Source organism: Protopterus annectens, chromosome 1.part0 (assembly GCF_019279795.1).
Source record: "Protopterus annectens isolate FY-2018-M chromosome 1.part0, PAN1.0, whole genome shotgun sequence".
Classification (NCBI taxonomy): Eukaryota; Metazoa; Chordata; order Ceratodontiformes; family Protopteridae; genus Protopterus; species Protopterus annectens.
The window spans coordinates 1388541305-1388560904 of NC_056725.1; the positions used below are offsets into that span (position 1 = coordinate 1388541305).

General features: G+C 40.9%; 1 protein-coding gene across 1 annotated transcript in view; it reads right to left on the reverse strand.

The window, feature by feature from the left end:
- MDN1 (midasin AAA ATPase 1) overlaps positions 1–19600 on the reverse strand; it is a 3484183-nt gene that overhangs the window by 1959083 nt on the left and 1505500 nt on the right. Inside the window, exon 32 of the mRNA XM_044071809.1 lies at positions 606–744. Coding sequence (XP_043927744.1) covers positions 606–744 — 139 coding nt within the window. The remainder of the gene's footprint in view (positions 1–605; positions 745–19600) is intronic.

Here is a 19600-nt window from a genome sequence, read left to right on the forward strand (position 1 = left end):
TATACACACACATATATACATATATATATATACACACACACACATATATATATATATATATATATATATACACACACACACACACACACACGTGTGTAAGTATATATTCTGCTTACATCATCAATTTTAAGTTTTCAAAAGACTGAACCAAAAAGCGATCTCACCAAGTCCAGAATTGCACAGCAGCAGTTTAAAGGTAAACTCCTTGACATCACTGCAACAGAACTTTGCACAGAAAGCAGTCTGCTGAAACAAGTAATAACAGAGCACTCATACTTATTTACTACAACACGAAATGTAGTCTCCTCTGAACTGCACCCATATAAACATACATATATATATTTTTTCACACACAATCTATATACATATATGAATAAAAAAAAAATATATATATATATATATATATATATATATATATATATATATACACACACACACACACACACACATATACACATTTACTTTGTAGCAGATCATTGAATCTGAAGCTCTGGAAGTTACAACATGAATGAAGCAGCATATAAACCTAAGAACTTATGATTTTACTTATTTTAGCATGCAGGAATACAAGGAAAAGAATGGTAAATTATATCAAAGCAACTTACTTCTTTTTTTCCAAAGTCACCACCAGGGTTCATGGTTGCCATAATTCGAAATTTTCTACCAGCTATGAGAAGTTCTATGTCATCATTCTCTCCACTGCCCCTTTCCGCAAGAACAAGGGTTTTCTCAACTTCGAGAACACTATAAAAAATAAAAGCATGTTACAAATAATACACACACACACACACACACACACACACACACACACACACACACACACACACACACACACACACACACACACACACACACACACACACACACACTAAAAAAAAAGGGGGGGGTGGCATGCTGTCATATCAAAATAGCAGATACAAAAATTCTCCTGCACTGTTCAGTATTAATATCAAAGGTGCAAGAATGTACAGTTGTGTAGGATCTTACCATAATGGTAGATGCCCTCCTCTTCACTGTTGCAATATTCAGTACTCTACGGATCCCCTGCTAATGGTGGCCAGAACTCCGGCCAGTATACCAAAATCTTTAGGTTGCTTTAAAGGTACGCCATATGTCACATGTATGCTCTTCATGTAGCGTACTGCATAAAAGTGACGTCCAGATGTACCATCCTCAGACACGACCGCTCCAGTAGGAAAAGCCACTCCAAGGAGAAGAGAGGTTTACCAGTACATCCAGAAGGGAGAAGGACCAGGGGGAGAAGGGAGGGAGCGAATACTGCAACACTGGAGAGGAGGACATCTACCATTATGGTTAAGGTTTTACACAATGGCACTATGCCCTTTCATTTCACTTTTGCAGTTTTCACTCCAATAGGGATAGCCCCAAAGCTCAAGGAGCAGTGAGGGAAGAAGAAGGACCAGCAGAGCTCTCTACAAACCCACTGAGGATGGCCCTAGCAAAGCCAGCTCTAGCTCTGGAAATCCCATCCAACTTGTAGTGCTTGGTAAATGCATTGACAGAAGTTCAGTTTGCTGCCTCAAGAACAGAGTTAGTATCCAAACCCTTGAAAAAAGCATAAGAAGCCACAGCTCTAGTAGAATGAGCCTTAACAGAAGCAAGGCTTTTACCATGAAAGGAACAACAAATAGAATTGGCTTTAGAATTCACAGGAGAAACAGTTTGCTTGGACACAGCCAATCCTAAGGACCTAGGTTGAAAGGAAACAAAAAGCTGATCAGATTTATGAAAAGTCTTTGTCTTATCCAAATAAAATGAGTTGTCAATGAACATCCAATATATGCAGCACCTTCTCACTAGCAGACTGCAGAAAAGGGAAAAAGTGGGCAAATGAATACACTGATTTAGGGACAAATCATTCACCATCATGGGCATAAAAAAAGGATATAGTACAAAGTGACACCCTTGTCCTTATGTAACACCAAAAAAGGACAAGCCATAAGGGCTTGGAGAGCTCAGACACCAGTCTGGCAGAAGTAAGGGCTAACAAAAGTACAGCCTTCCAAGAACAATGCTGTAGGAAAGCTGAAGCTGCATGCTCAAAAGGAGCCCAAGTCAATTTTTCTAAAACAAAACTAAGATCCCAGGAAGGAAGTACAGGCTTCCTGGTAGCCCTAATATAAAGAATGCTTTAAGAAATTGCTTAGCTTCAAATCTAGAAGCTAAAGAAGTGATAAAGGCAGACAAGCAGAGATAACTGATAAATGGGCCTTAACAAAAGAATAAGACAACCCAGCAATGAGCAACTTGCACAGTTAAGACAGAACACCAAAGAAACATCCACAAAAAGTGGATCCAGGTTACGACAGACACCAAACAGAAAACCACTTCCATTTGGATAAGTAGGATTTTCTAGTAGTGAGTTTTCTGGCCTCCTGCAAGACTCTTAGCACATCCTCAGAAAAAAAGAGTGGAGTCAAAATCTCATCACCCACAGTGTCAGCTGAAGAGTAAACAGGTGGGGATGGATGAGAGATCCCTTGTCTTGGTGAGTAGGTAAACTTGTGATGACTGCCCTTGGCTAAATGCAGAAGAGGGAACCAATGCAGTCTCACTTAAAGGGAATCACCAACAGGATTTTGGGAGCATCCAGTTGCATTTTGAACAGGTCTTTTGGAATGAAGGGAATGGGAGGAAAGGCATAAAGAAACATCCCTTCCAGGAAAAACAGAGGGTGTTCACCTTCCAAACACAGAGGACCTGGGAGTCTGGCACAAAACAGAGGAAGCTGTCTGCTCAGAGGGGAGGCAAAAAGATCCAGTTGAGGAGTACCCCACTGGTGGACAATGTTCAGAAACACATCCTTGTGAAGCATTCATTCATGGGATTAAGTTATGGACCTGCTGAGAGTCTGCCACAATGTTCTGACGAGAGAATATAAACTGCCTTAGGAGTCACTGGATATTGGATAGCTAATTACCACACTAAGAGTGCCAACCAGCAAAGAAGAGAAGACCTTGCCCCCTCCGTTTGTTGATGTACTACATCATTGTGGTGTTGTCTGTTAACTCCTTGTCAGGATGGGGAGAGAAGACAGGATGAAAGGCTTGAAGTAACAGCAGAAGAGCTCATTTCTGACATCGATATGGTCTTCCCATTGATGAGGCAACCAGATTCCCTGCACCTTTAGAAAGCCGAAGGCTGCTCCTCATGCCACGTCTGAATAGCTCCTGAGAGGAAAGAGGTGTTTGAAAAGGGAGCTCTGGACTGATAGTCAACTGCTGAATGCACCAGTGAAGTTCTGGCCTGAGACAAGGAAGAAGAGAAACTAAGAATTTGAGGTGATGAGAATGCTGAAGCCAAAATGACTTTAGAAACCAATGAAGTTTCCTCATGTGGAGTTTAGCAAAAGGAAGCATAGGAATGGTGGAGGCCATGAACCGTAGAGCTCTCAGAAATTCCCTGGCTGTGACTGAAGACAGAGGAGGAAGGGAATGAAAGAAGGAAATGAGAGTTAGGGCCTTGGGAGGAGGCAGGGATGCCAGCATTGCAACAGCCTGGATCCTGCCCTCCAAAAAGATATGATCCCATGAGGTAAATCAGAAAGGACTTTTTGAAATTTATGGTTAACCCCAAGCTTTGCAGAAGGGAAACTGCAAAATGAAATCTTGCATCACGATCTCTGGAGAGTATGTCTGAAACAGGAAGTTGTCCAAGTAGGGAAAGACTTGGATCCCCCTTAGTCTGCAAAAAGTACAGTTTTGTACCTACCATAAATGTAGATGTTCGAAGATCCACATTGCTGCAGTCCTTACACTTGGGTAGTCCGCTGTCCTCGGTCGGCCCGAATATCAAAGTATAAGGCTGACGTCGGTCAAGGCGCATTTGACTGACATCAGGACGTCAGGGTACAAATGCGCATGACCGACGTCATATCCTCAGTCTTTTCTTGCCCCAGATGTCAGAAGACCCTAAAAATAAAGGTCAAAACCAAAAGACAGCAAACAAACAACCAACCATCCTAGCACTAAAAATATGTACAATATATACAATATACAACATATTGACAACCCAACCCACACAACCGCCTAACTACAGAGGGAATGAGGGAGGTAATTGACTGCAGCAATGTGGATCTTCAACATCTACATTTATGGTAGGTACAAAACTGTACTATGTTCTTCATCTCACATTGCTGCAGTCCTTACACTTGGGTAGAATCCCAAAGCAGAGGTAAGGGAGGATGGCCAAACTATAAGGAAGCAGGAGCTGCCAAAATGCCCTGCAAAACAGCAGTGGCAAAACCAGCCCTGGATTTAGAGTAAAGTGGTAGGTGATAATGCCTAGAGAAAGTATGCACTGAACTCCAAGTAGCTGCCTCCAAAATATCCTTAGTTGCCACCCCCCTCAAAAAAGCTGTCGAAGTGGCAATAGCCCTAGTGGAATGAGGCCTAATCCCAGCTGGAATCTCCTTGCCATGATGGGAATAACAGAAAGCTATGCAAAACCCAATCCACTTAGAAATAGTTTGTTTTGACACAGGCTTGCCCTGAGAACTCAAAGCAAAAGAAACAAATAATTGCTGAGACTGCCTGAACCCTTTAGTTCTGTCCAAATAATATCGCAACTGCCTGTGTACATCTAAAGTGTGCAAAATCTTTTCCCGTTTATTTTGGGGATTTGCATAAAAAGTAGGCAAATGAATAGTTTGGTTTAAAGCCACACTAGAAACCACTTTAGGCATAAAGGAAGGATTAGTACGTAAAAACCACAAACTCACTCTTTTGAGACCCAAATAAGGGTATGAGAACCACACAAATAAGAGTTCCAAAGGATAGTTCCAAAAGATGACAGTTTCCCAAACAAAACACCAAAATTCCGTTGTAAAACTGGAGAGTTTAATAATAACGCTTCCAAATACATACGTTTTCGAACACCTTCCTCAGAACATACATACACTTATTTTATTGCTGTATTTATACACCACTTGATTGAATAATAGATAATCATTTCAATTAATTAACCCATTAAACAATCTGCAAAAGTGTTTTGTTTAAAAAGCATTTGTTAATGTTGAATAGTTATAATATAAAAATAAAACTTTGTAGGAAAAATATGATTAATTAAAAATGTATAAAAAATGTGTTTAAAATTGATGTAATATACTTTATATAACCCTTTATTGGAATATATTTGTTTATTTGATTTCTTCAAGGTTAAAAGTTTTTTAAAAAAATGATCTTCATCACCATCTGGTGGACAAATATTGAAATCACACTCTTACAATTTGGCAGCTCTCAGTTTCAATACTGGAGCTAGTGATGATATGTCATTCAAACCAGGTTCCCTGACAACATCCAAGACAATTTGCCAGTACAATTCCCGATATTCCAGTTTTGTTTCCCACATGCCACCCCTGATTTCTTTGGGCACTATTTCAATGACAAAAAAATAAAAAATGGAATTCACACATTTTTGGGAATGTCTATATAAAGCATTGTTAATATTTCCCTTCCTCATTTCATAATAGTGCTCATAAATTCTGGATTTCAATTTCCTTTCAGTTTTACCTACATAAAAGGAAGAACAGGAGTGGCATGTGGCAATATATATGACCCCTTGTGTATTACAGTTGGCAAAGGATGTACTTTTAATTGTTTTATTTCTGTCAGATACAAACAATTGTGAACCGGTCTGGATGTATTGACACTGGGAACATGATCCACATTTAAACGTTCCCTTTTTATGGTTAGTATTTTTAGTAGTACCTTGTCCTCCAAATTCAAAAATATTTTTCAAATTGGTGTCTCTCCTATATACAAACTTGATAGGTTTATTCTTCAAATGCTCTAAGTCAGTAATTTCCTGGAATCTTTCCCATTCCCTGCTTAGAACTTTTTTAAGTGGGAATGCATCACCTGTATAATCCATTACATAAGCAGTAGTAAAATTGTTATTAATGGCCTTTGATGTAACATGTGGGTGTATATCCCCTGTTGAAATAGATTGGGTAGTACTAGTGGATTCATGACACCCAAGAATCGGGGAAAATCTATTCTTCCTACCTTCCATGACTGTTTCATATATTTCATCACACAAAAAGGATGGATATCCTCTTTCCTTAAACATGTCTATGATGAACTTGCTATCTGTTAAAAAATCTACTTCTTCTGAGGTCATCCTACTGGATCTAACAAGTTGTCCTTTTAATATATTTTTCTTTTGTCCAAAAGGATGGCCGCTAGTGAAATGAAGATAAGAATTGGAAAAGGTGGGTTTCCTATACACCTTAGAAATAAAGTGATCATCACCCTTTCTTAATAAAACATCCAAATAGCAACATTCATCGTGATTGATGCTATATGTAAAGTCAAGAAAATTTGTAGTAGATTTTAAATACTCAAAAAATTCATGAAACCTTTCTAACGTGTCTGTCCAAAAAATGATAATGTCATCCAAAAAACGTTTGTAGAATACCCAAGAATTACTATATTCACTAGAAATAATATACTTTTTCTCCCACCATGATAAAACAATATTGGCGTATGTGGGTGAACATTTAGCCCCCATGGCCACTCCCTTTTCCTGTTTGTAAAATTCTCCCTGAAAGAACATAAAATTGTGTTTCAGAACAGTCTCCATTAAAACCATAACTGTCCTGAATGTGTCATCATTTAAGTCACCACAATGCAATATACTTTCCTCATGCCAAGTCAAACCTATGTCATGGGGTATACTGCCAAAAAGATCAATAACATCCAAGGTAATAAAAATTATATCCTTGGAAAAAAGGTTTACCTTCACCTGTCTTAAAAAATCCCAGGAATCTTTAATAACTGTTGTACCCTGGTTTGATAAACTTTTCAATTTCACATCCACATACTTGGCCAAGGGAGTGGTGACAGAACCTTCAGAGGACACAATAAGACGCAAGGGTGGGTCATGGGGGTCTTTATGAATCTTGGGTATCCCAAAGACTGAAGGAACCCTTGGGAATTGATTATGTAAATAATTATACGTATCCAAGTCAATGGTACCTTCAAATAATAGGTCATTCAATAAAATATTGATTTTGCTTTTGGAAATATTAATTTCATTGAGAGACGCTTTTGAATAGTTATAAACATTATTTAAACATTGTTTCATCTTAGATTCATAAAGAATATAATCCATCACCACAGCACCACCCCCTTTATCCGGTTGCATGATTCTTAAATTTTTGTTGCCCCTTAGATCGAATAGGAGTTCCTGCTCATTTTTAGATAAATTGGAAGGGACATAGTGAGAACTGATGGTGTTTCTTATTTCCCTCTCCATTACACGTTCTAAATTCTTTAATTGTGGGTGTAAGGGGGGATTGAATACACTCTTTTTCTTTAATGAAACATCAGAATGAGTGTTACATGAATTTACTGGCTTGGGAGAATTGTTACCAAACATAATGTCTAAGTTTTGTTTCCTAAGGAACATCTTGAGATCCACAATAGCACTGGAAATGTTGGTCTTCCTTAGTGGAATGAATTTGAAGCCCTTTATAAATAATTCAAAGAGTTCTGGGGTAACATCCAAAATACTATAATTGAAAATCTTGTAATGTTTGTATTCATATAAATTCAAATTCTGTTGAATAACATCACCCCCCTGAATAACTACCTGCGATTCAACCTGGGTTGGTAATAGTACTGATTGTAATGTACTGGGGATCGATTCCTTAACCTGTTCGATCTGCGTAGTGGGGGTACATATTCCAAAGGAAAATCCTGGTTATTTAATTCTCTCACACTGTGAACTGAGATGTCATCATCATTGATATTTGTATTAGATGTATCATGATTAGCCACTATCTCACTCCGATATGACTTGTGGGGCTTCGGTTTTGGATATGCATTCCCTAATCGGTAAGCTTCCATATCCCTCTCCAACTTAGAAGCTTTCCTTTTCATATTTTGGAGACAATCGTTTTCTATAACAGTAAATATACTGAGGTATACAGACTTTTCTGATTCTACATTGTATAATAAATCACTTGTAATTTTTTTGTTAACCTGAATAATTTTGTTGAATAAATGTTCCCTAACCCTATTATTTTCAGCTATAATAGCTTTAACAATTCCAATTCCACATTTATCAAATATTTCTATTAAATCCTTGTGGAATACTGAATTTTCTTCCACACGGTTGGGGTATTTACATACTCGCAAGCCTTTAGGGACAATACCCTTAGTAACACACTCTTGTAAAAATGTTATATCACAACCCAATCTCTCATATTTCTCAACATAAAAATATAAAAGGTCCAAGTTTTCTTTATATGTAACAGAAGATGATGAAGGCACATTGGCGTCATTAATACCTTCATTAATACTGAACTTTTTGCTTAAAAAAGCTTGCAAGTCAAAAGAATAACATTTGTTACAGTCACCTTGTTTTGAATGAGACCGCCGCTCACGTTGACTTCTGGGTTCCTGGTTAGGGAAACAGTGTTCAGTATTGATGTCACAAAGTTCCGATGCTCCTGTACGAAGGAGACGAGGAAACTCATCAAAGTCATTGATATTTGGTATTGAGGTAAGAGCTGCTTGTTCGCCGTTGTCCACACTTGTCAAAGCGATAGGAACAGACCGTTCACCACGAAAATTCAATTGAGAACCCGGAAGTGAACTACCGGTGGGTGAAGAAACAGGAACCGCTCCTGTTTTACGTTTAGGCAATGAAGAACCATTGATACACTCATTTAGTAACACTGAGATGGATGAACAAACTGGTGTTAGTAGTTCTACAACTTGGGACAATTGTCCGATAACTTTACGTAATTCACCTTTCTCGGATACTGTGGACTCTTTGCTGATCTCTACCCCTGAAGTCTCCGCCATCAATAAGTTACTCAAAACAACGTAGGATGGTAAAGAGTGAAAACACTGTACTAAAAACCACAAACTCACTCTTTTGAGACCCAAATAAGGGTATGAGAACCACACAAATAAGAGTTCCAAAGGATAGTTCCAAAAGATGACAGTTTCCCAAACAAAACACCAAAATTCCGTTGTAAAACTGGAGAGTTTAATAATAACGCTTCCAAATACATACGTTTTCGAACACCTTCCTCAGAACATACATACACTTATTTTATTGCTGTATTTATACACTCAATTTATACACTTATACTCAAAGCAAAAGAAACAAATAATTGCTGAGACTGCCTGAACCCTTTAGTTCTGTCCAAATAATATCGCAACTGCCTGTGTACATCTAAAGTGTGCAAAATCTTTTCCCCTTTATTTTGGGGATTTGCATAAAAAGTAGGCAAATGAATAGTTTGGTTTAAAGCCACACTAGAAACCACTTTAGGCATAAAGGAAGGATTAGTACGTAAAGATACCCTATCCTTATGGAAAATTAAGAAAGGCTCAACCGCCATAAGGGCCTGCAACTCAGAAACCCTTCTTGCAGAGGTAATAGCCAACAAAAAGCAGTCTTCCATGATAAAAACTTTAATTCAGTAGTAGCTGCAGGCTCAAAAGGTTGTAGAGTGAGTTTCTCCAACACAAAATTGAGATCCCAAGCAGGAGTAGGAGCTTTTCGTGGGGTTCTTATATTCTTTGCCCCTCTAAGAAACTGCTTGAACAAAGGATGAGAAAACAATGGTGGGTCACAATCATAGTGAGCGAAATTGCTGCAGCATGAACCTTAATAGAAGAGAAGGACAAACCTTTGTCCAGTAACTCAGTAAGATATTGAAGAGCCACACTTAAATTAGGCTCAGAAACATCAAAATCCTTTGCTGCACTCCAAAATAAAAATCTCTTCCATTTATCTGCGTACACTTTCCTTGTACTAGGCCTTCTAGCTTCCAAAATAACATTCAAAACTTGCTGTGGAAGTGGAGGCCCACTATGGTTCAAAACAGAATATGCCAGGCTGTTAGGTGCAGAGAATGAAGCTTGACATTGAGCAAATGACTGTCCTCCTGAGACAACAGGTGTGGAATCGAAGGCAAAGGCCATGGAGGCTTCCGTACCAGGCTTCTCAGTAATGGGTACCAATGCTGTCGAGGCCAATCTGGAGCTATCAAAATCATCCTTGGCTTGTCTTGTCTGGCCTTTAGTAGTACCTTTGGGAGGAGAGGCAGAGGCGGAAAGGCATACACATGAAGATTGCTCCAATTGAAAGAAAGAGCATCCACTTTCCAAGCTGTGGGATGAAACCTTTTGTGCAAAACTTTGGCAGCTGGTGGTTTAGTGGAGAAGCGAACAGATCTATGTTTGGAGTTCCCCATGACACTGTCAATTTCTGAAATACATGAGGATCCAATTTCCACTCGTGGGGATCCATAATTTGTCTGCTCAACACATCTGCTAAGGAGTTCTGTGCTCCCGGCAGAAACCTTGCCTGAAGATTTAGCTGTAAACTGAGAGCAGTCTCCCACAAAATCATTGCTTGCCTGCATAGAGGATAAGAATGTGTTCCGCCTTGCTTGTTGATGTACCACATGACAGTTGTGTTGTCTGTTAGAATCAACACCTGCCCTGGAAGAAGTAAATCCTTGAAAGCTATTAATGCAAACTGGACTGCTAACATCTCTTTCAAGTTGATATGTAGATGTTGTAGTCTGGCAAGCCACTTGTCTTGTATCCACTTTCCATTCAGATGAGCTCCCCAAGCTTTGTCTGAGGCATCTGTCGTTAGAATCTGACTCGCCTCTGGCCGGGTCACAGAGAGTCCCTTGTTTAGGTGACATTCCTGAGCCCACCACAACAATTCCTTTTGAATGCAAGGTATTATTTGAAGGACAGTGTCCAAATCCTGGCAGTGCTGTGTCCATACATTTTTGAGATACCATTGTAGCTTCCTCATATGCAGTTTGGCATTGGGAAGCACCAGAATACAAGATGCCATGAACCCCAAGGCTTGAAGGACTGTCCTTGCAGTCAGCCTGGACTGATGAGACAACTGATGAAAGTAAAGGGAAAGATTCTTTTGTTTGTCCGGGGTCAAAAAGGCCATCTGGGTTGCTGTATTCAGTCTCACACCCAGAAAGCACATGTCCTGAGAGGGTACTAGACTGGACTTTATTTCGTTCACAGAATACTCCAGGCATCTTAGCGCTGCTATCACATAATCCAAATGATGAAGAAGCTCGTCCCTTCCTTGAGCCAGAATCAGGCATTCGTCCAAATAAGGATAGATCTGTATTCCTTTTAACCTGAGGAAAGCTATCACTGGAGCCAGAACTTTCGTGAACACTCTGGGCGCAGTAGATAAGCCAAAGGGCAATGCAGAGAACTGATAATGAAAAGTCCCAGCTCGAAAACGCAGATACTTCCTGCAACTCAGTCTGATAGGAACATGAAGATAAGCCTCCTTGAGATCCAAAGTTACCATCCAATGATCTTTGCCCAGCAGAGGTAAAAGCTGCTGTAACGTCAACATTTTGAACTTGGGAATGTCCAGATAAGTGTTGAGGATAGATAAGTCTAAAATTGGTCTCCACGTGTTCCCCTTCTTTGGTACTAGGAACAGGCGAGAATAAAATCCTAGGCCCACTTCTGGCATAGGGACCGGCTGTATGGCCCCTATTTGGAGTAACAGAGAAATTTGCTTGTGAGCCTCTATTCTTTGTTGAGGAGGAACGTCTGGCATGCCTTTGAAAGGAGGCAAGGTACGGAAATAAAACCTGTAACCGTGGTGTATGATATCCAATACCCATCTGTCTTGGGTAATTAAACTCCAATTTTCTTTGAAAAGTGCCAACCTTCCTCCCAAAGGTGCTGCCAGACGAGAAGGCTCTGGCAGCTGAAAAGGTAGGTCATTGGGTCTGTTTACGAAAGGACTGACCCCTGCCTACACCCGAAGACTGTGCAGGAGAACTCCCTGTTCTAGGCCTGAAAGAGCCCTGAGCTCTGCCCCTACCACGTCTAGATCTACCCCTAGACTGGGAATCATAAGAAGGATACGTCCACCCTTTAGTAGGCCAATTTCTACTAAACTTTGGAGGCTGAACCTGCAAAAAATCTTTAACAGTCTGCATAGACTTAGCCTGGTCTTCCATTTTCTTTAAAACTGCCTCAACAGGAGAACCAAACAACACATCAGATTGTAAAGGAGCATCTAAAATCCTTGTTTTAACATGGTCAGATAAATTCTGATCCCTCAGCCAGGCGTGCCTGCGAAGAACTGACCCAGTGGCAGCCACCCTAGACGAGGCCTGTACAGCATCAAAACCACATTGCAAAGAATGCTTACCCACCTGTTCAGAAACATGTACTAAATCTTGTAACTCTTTACAATCAATACCTTCCGCCAGAGCATCAACCTTAGACTTCAATTGTGAAAGGAGATAGTTTTGGTATTTCAACATGTGAAACTGGCAATTCAAAGCCCTCATAGCTAGAGTGGAAGAAGTATAAACTTTCTTTCCCCATCTATCCAAGGCCCTGGCCTCTTTATCTGTAGGAACCGGATTCTTGACAACAGAAGCCTTAACACCTTTAGGCCCCTGACTAACAGTTTCTGGGTCCGCCCTAGGACTCTTAAAAGATACTTATGAGCCTCAGGCACCCTGTAATACCTATCCGGTTTAACAGGAGCAGGAGGCAAAGAATCAGGATTAAGAGAAGCCTCTGTAAAACATCTTCCACCACATCCAAAACAAGAGGTATAGCCAAAGGCCTATGCTGGGGTAAAAAAGTGAATTCCCTAAGCCTTTTCCTGGAATCAGAGAAGTCCTGACCTTCCCACTTAAAATGCTCCCTCATGGAATGAAGAGTTTCTGAAAAGAAAAATCCTCAGGAGGAGAAGCAGAAGGAGTAGAATCATCCCCATCAGAATCAGAATAAGGGGAATACTCCTGCAAGTCTTCAGCCGAAGACTCTGAAACATCCGAAGCCTGCTCAAAACTCCCTAGCTCAGGCTCCACCCTAGGTCTCTTATCAGGAGGGGGCAAAGAACCCCTAATCAAAGTAATCAGATCTTCTGCCATTTTAAGCATATGCTTCTTGGGCACAGTTCCTGAAGAACTAGGGGTGACACCAACTGAAGCTAAACCTGGCCTGCCTCTGGGAGAAGCCTTGGAAACAGAAGGAGGCGGCCTAACCACCCTAGGCAAGGAGGGGAGTATAGTAACCTGAGAAGCCCCATCAGCCTGACCTGCCTCCTGAGAGGCCACATCCTGCAATAACAAAGTCTCTCCCTGGGATCCCAAAGAAACCTCCGGTGGAACCACCGGCTCCACCGACACCTCTAAAGAACCGGCGTCCGGTACGGACGGTTCTTCTAGCCTAGGCTTAACTGCTTTGTCCTTGCGCTTCTTCGAAGAAGCGGGCGTCGGAGCATCCGACGGCATTTTATAATTGCACCGCTTCCCGAAGACTAACCTGGCACAATCTAACCTTCTCTTTATAGTGCGCTTATTGAATCTAGCACAAGAGCGACACCCAACAACGCCGTGCTCAGGCCCTAAACAAGGAATACACAAAGTATGATAGTCTCTATGCGGTATCTGTTTCCCACAAGAAATACAATTATTCACTTTTTCTGACATCCGGTAAACCACTGAGGCAAGAAAAACCTAAAACATTCCCCAACGGGTACTTAGCCAACTTTGACTCGGTCTGAAACTCCGAAATCGAAAAATTTCAGAACGCCAACCGGCACTTGCAATGCTGCTTCTGCATCGGACCATGCGGCAAAAAAGACTGAGGATATGACGTCGGTCATGCGCATTTGTACCCTGACGTCCTGATGTCAGTCAAATGCGCCTTGACCGACGTCAGCCTTATACTTTGATATTCGGGCCGACCGAGGACAGCGGACTACCCAAGTGTAAGGACTGCAGCAATGTGAGATGAAGAACATCACAAACACAGGAGTGAGGCGTTTGGTGAACACCCTTGGGCAGTAGAAAGACCAAAGGGCAAAGCAGAGAACTGAAAAATGTCAGGAAGCAAAAAAAATGTAAAAGCTTCCTGAAAAGGTGATGAATAGTGATATGAAGATGAGCATCCTTAAGGTCTTGAGACACCAGATAAGCCTGCTGAAGCAAAAAAGGGAACAAAGTCTGAAGGACAACATCCAAAAAGAGGGGACCTTCAGAATATGTTCACATGAGAGAGGCCCAGAATAGGTCTCCAAGTGCCTTATTTTCTGGGCACCAAAAACATTCCAGCATAGAACCCGTTCTCCTCTGGGAAATTGAAACTTCCTGAATAGTTCCCAGAGTTCAAAGATCCCAAAGCACCCCTGGAAAGAAGGCCAACTGCTCCTGAGCGGGCTGAAGAATGCCCATAAAATGGGGGAAGAGATTTCCAGACCATGAAATACCCTAGGCGGATAATGGACAGAACTTATGAATAATCTTCAACCAAACAGGAAGGGCAATGGAAAGAAAGAGAAAGAGGAATGTGGCTGATAACAGGATAGTTAGCACCTGGTGTGTCAGGTAAAGGGGACGTCTGTGACACAGGAGTCTGTGTAGCTTTCCTACCCTTGGGGGCACAGGAGAAACAAAAACATGTTTAAGGTTTGCAAGGCCTTGCCCTTATCCTTAAACAAATCAGCAGCAGCTTCACCAATGAAGTGTTTGTTGTCCAGAGGAGCATCCATCAGCTAAGACTTAACATCAGGCAGAGGTTGAAGCTGAAGCCAGGAATATCTCATCACAGAACCTAAGGCAGCAGCTGCAACATAACTACACTGAAGAGAATGGCAAATCACCTGGGAAGAAGTCCCTAACTGAGAAGAGCCGAAGTCTTCACCTCAGAGTCCAGGAGATCGGAAGTTACTCGACAGGCCTGAGAAAGAAGAGCCAAAACTTATCTAGACACATGGGTCTGACAATTGACAGCCCTAAAAGCCAAGGGAGCAGAGGTATAAATTCACAGCTACCTTTTTCATAATTCTGCTGTCTCTGTCAGAAGGAAGTAACTTAATAGAAGGCAGCAACTGAAAAGCATTGTCAGATGCCACAGAAGAGTCAGCAGAAGGATGCCTACAGAGATATTTACAGTCCCCAGGGACCCTATAAAACCTATTAGATTTCTTACAGGCAGGGGACTTCTTCACAGATGGCTGACCCTCAGAGTGGGAAGTTCCTATCATTGTCTTTTGCTAAAAACTTGAGATGTTCATTTCCAAGTACAAGGCCAAAGACTACGGAGTCAGTCTTAGGAATAAAGGCCCGACAAATGGAACAGGACATATGGTTGTGGAAAGCACTAAGACAATATAAGCACAGCTTGAGACCATCATTATGGGGAAATTTGTCTCCTGCACTGGCAGTCATCCTTTCTGAACATGAAACCCTACAAGCAACAATATAAAAGGAAAAAAAAAACAGGAGCAAAAACCCCCTAATGAGGCACTTATCTGAAACGACTTTATGAACCAGCAACAAAGCACACTATTAGACCAACAATCAAGAGATGGCATTAGGAATGGCGAGGAGTAATACATGTGATGTATGGCGTACCTTAAAGCAACCTAAATGCTTTGGTATGCTGGCCGGGCGTTGAGACACTTTTGCAAGGATCCCTATTTTAATAGATACTGCAACAGTGAAATGGAAGGACATCCATTTCTCATTTATCAGCATTCTAGCTTTAAAAGTTCACATTATCAGTAATGAAACTTCTGGCTTGTCCTTAAAAGCTATCATATTGGGAAGGTTGAGTGAAATAAAGTCCCTTGTTTTGTGTGAGTAGTTGGTGCAGGGCAGTTTACTACAAAGAATCCCTCTTAACCATCTAAACCAAAATGAGAAACCACAGTTTGATGGTATGGGGGGTGCCTGTAAAATCCTGACCCTTTTTTGTCAGACTTTTTTTTTTGGGGGGGGGGGGGGCTCGACATATTTAGAAAAGTGAATGCAAAGAAATCCTCAGTTCCGGAGGATGCCCAAAACGGCCATCACTTGTGCCCTCTTACATGGGAATCTGGAGCAATGTGTTTGTAGCTACACATGCCTGCGTGGCATGAATACTTGTTTCAGTGGTGCACCCCAAATATAATGGTCCACAATACATTTTCTTCTCCTAGCAGATAACAATGAATCTGCTCAGCTTGTCTACCTCCACTTTCTTGTCTGAGGTTATACTCAACACCAGTTCCTGCACCATCAACAGCAGCAAACACCATTTGGAATAATAAGTCCCCATCCCATTTATGTACATCACCACCAAAATACTGCCTGTGACCATGCGTAAAAGTTCCAGTTTGAAAGTTTTTACAGCCTAACCACATCATTTCATTCACACTGATGTGTTGCCTCTGCAGGTTCTTGCTCCAAGCAGTTGTACCCTCAGCTGGGCACCCAGTTTCCTTGAACTTGGTCAGTGCCTGATCCCCCTTGAGGCATAATCCTAGATTTTCCTTGATCAAATTCCTCAGTTTGGCACACTAGGCAAACACCAACATCATAATAGCTGGATGAGTGGACTTACGAAGTATGGAGTGAAAGTGTTACCACTGATTCCTGAAATACCAATGGATCTTTCTCACATGTAGTCTAGCCAAGAGTACCATAAAGACTGATGCTGACAATGGATGGTCCAAGTAAGTCTTAGAAGACTGCACTGGCTAATGCACAGGATTTTTAAACTATGTCTGCAAAGATAAGTTTCAATTTATGAACCCATTTTTTGAATAAAGGTCTCTCCCCTCATTACCTAGGAGATCTACTACAAAAACCTTTGTGATTTAAGGAACTAGGCTTGGTTTTGTGGAACTTGCAGAGAATATCAGTATTTTATGTCAATCCCCAGTTGTAAACAAGGGTCTGCCCATTACCTCAAATGATGGGGAACTAAATCAGCCAATCATCCAGATACACAAAGGTACACTCCCTGCATGTCCTTCCTGGACACACTAACTTGGCCATAGGCGCGTGTGTGCATATGTGTGCGTGTGTGAGAGAATGTATGGTGTGGAAGAATTACCGAGGCAGGGCTAGCCACCTGGTGGTGTAAACCTTGGCTCTAGATAGTCAATGGTGAAGCGAGTGACACCATGACCCCAAGTAAAAGAATGGGAAAAGGGGTTATGGATGGATGGATCAAATTACACACACTTATCTGTTCAGCCTGCAAGTCCACATTATACCCCTACTTCTGTATATCTAATAGACCTCTTCATTCACTAAAATAATCAACAGGTAAAATGTTTCCTAATGTACCATTGCATCACAGACCAAAGTCTGCCTTCACTCCATTTGGCTTTTAAGCTAATCCATGACGTGCTTCAGTTGCTGTTCAGCATAATGCTTCACACATCCAAAGATCAGTAGGGTAAACAGCTAAAATCATTCACAAAGCAAGCCAGACAGAGCTTTATTGTTGTTTATCGATTTTAATTATTCTTATGATAACCTGGAGGGTGAGCTAAACCATATTCAGCTACAACCCCAGGCACAGTTGGAGTCTACAAAGGTAATCAATCATCAGAAATCATGCAGAATTTTTTTTTACATAAAATATTGCAACATTAAAAGATGCAACAGAGAGAATTTACACACCAAATCCAGAGTAATACAGGGTAACACGAAAGGTATTTTTGGGCTATAGTACAATTTTGTTGATGTTAGACATGCTTTGGTATAATGCTTTTCTTGCCAGAGTGCAGGACAAGAAGTCTAAAGTTTAGCAACATTCACATTTTAACAGTCCAGAATATTGCAATAGAAGTGAGCAGGTTTCTTAATTGTGAACATGCTATAAAGTGCACTTTTATTGGTTGCCAGATGCAAGTATTAAGTGGAGTTTTAAAATATCAAGTGTTCTACATTAGTTTATACAGACCTACACATGCACACCAGGAAATTTTTTAATTTGTTTTTGTTCTATTAATTTTTGTAGTAAGATAATGAATCTTTAGTTTAACTGAGTTCGCATATTTTGCTGCACTATTAGCCATTATACAAGTATCCACTGCACTTGCTGGCATTTTGTTGGAATTTTGAGCTTTTGTATAAAATGTTTACAATTGGTCAAGTATGTGGATGTTATCTAGCAGTACTGGAATGCTTTTAATGTTAGTTTTCAAGAGTAGGGTGACAACTGCTATATAGTTTGAAAAAAATCTTTATATTACCTATTTCTCCTTGAATAAATCCATATTATCCTTTCATTTCCTTATCAATCTGATAAAATGGACCCATCTTTACGCTGCCCAGTAATTTTCCCACCTGTATATTAATTGCATCTTAAATTAGTTGAAGGTTCTCAGTGTGCTGAGATTCATCTGGTGGTCTTCACTGCTGGAACTTTCTTCCTTCGGCACGGAGTCCTCCATGTTAGCTGGTTTCAGCAAATCGCTGAAGTCCTGTTGTTTTTCACTGACCTTTTTTTTCATGTGTGATTATTTATTAGCACATCATACAGAGATTAGTTTCTGTATTTCTGTGCATGCCCACGGTATTGCAGTGTTGTTTGAACCTGAATTTGAATCATAGGCCTTAGTGACTTTAGTGAGCTCATCTCTTGAAATGGGTTTAGGACAGATACGATCTAGGTTATGGCCCCTGCTTTGCATGGAGTATGAATCATGTCACTGAACATAGGCATCTTTTAATGCATTAAGTACTTGGGGTGCACACAGGTTTATATTGTTTGCTTTGGCAAAGTCTCACCTTCATTGGAAAATGGATATCCATTTACTTTCTACTCTGCATTAGGCTAGCTTGTTTCAACTGGCAACGGTGGTGCAGCGGTTAGCATTGTTGCCTCACACCATGAGGTTTGACCGTTTGACACTTGGCTGGAGTGCCTTCTGTGTGGAGTCTGCATGTCCTCCGCGTGGTGGAGTGACGTTATAGACATGCAAGTAGGTGCGTGAATGGGTGTGCCTTCTTTGAAGGCTGGGCATCGGGACTGGCAACTTGGCACTGTAAAAAAACACTGCCAATCATAAGCGGACCTGATTTCCGCTGTGGCTACCCCTAACTGGGAAAAGCTGAACGACATTATTTACTAGGCTAGTTTGCATTAGCAATGGGTAAAGGCTACTTTCTAGTAGAAGGAACTGTGATCCAATGTCAGGAGAAGTATGCAGCATGTTAACAGTTAGAAAATGCATAGAACGTGAAACAAAACCCAGAAAGGTAATACTGCACAACCACCACCTAGTAAAAGCGTGGCTTCATGGCTACATATTAAACCAATGTCAAGCATGAATGGGGGAGGACTGCAATATTCATTAACCTCACTAAACTCTCCTAAAATGCCATGGTTAGTGTGAGAGAAATAAAAATAAGAAGAGAACTAAAGCAGTTAATTGCAGCAACAACAGTTAATAGGACTTCACATTTCCTTTCCCCTCCCTACCTGTGGCTCTTGAAAGTCCATGGTTAGCAGAAGGGAAAAACAAACAGAACTAATGCAAGCAACAGCAACATCAGCAGTTTCAAGGACGTGTGTGTGTGTATGTATATAAATGTGCTCATGTGTATGGATATGCAATGCTGACAGTAGTGACCTGAAGTAAATTACATAGACTACAACTGCTTGCACAAATTCATAAAATTACAAATCTGAAATCTGAGCTGTATATGACTAGCGTGTGTGTCACTTTCTTCGTACAGGTATGTATACAAGTATTTGTGGGGCAACAGTGCTTCTCCGCATGTACATGTGAAAATGGCTGTGCCACT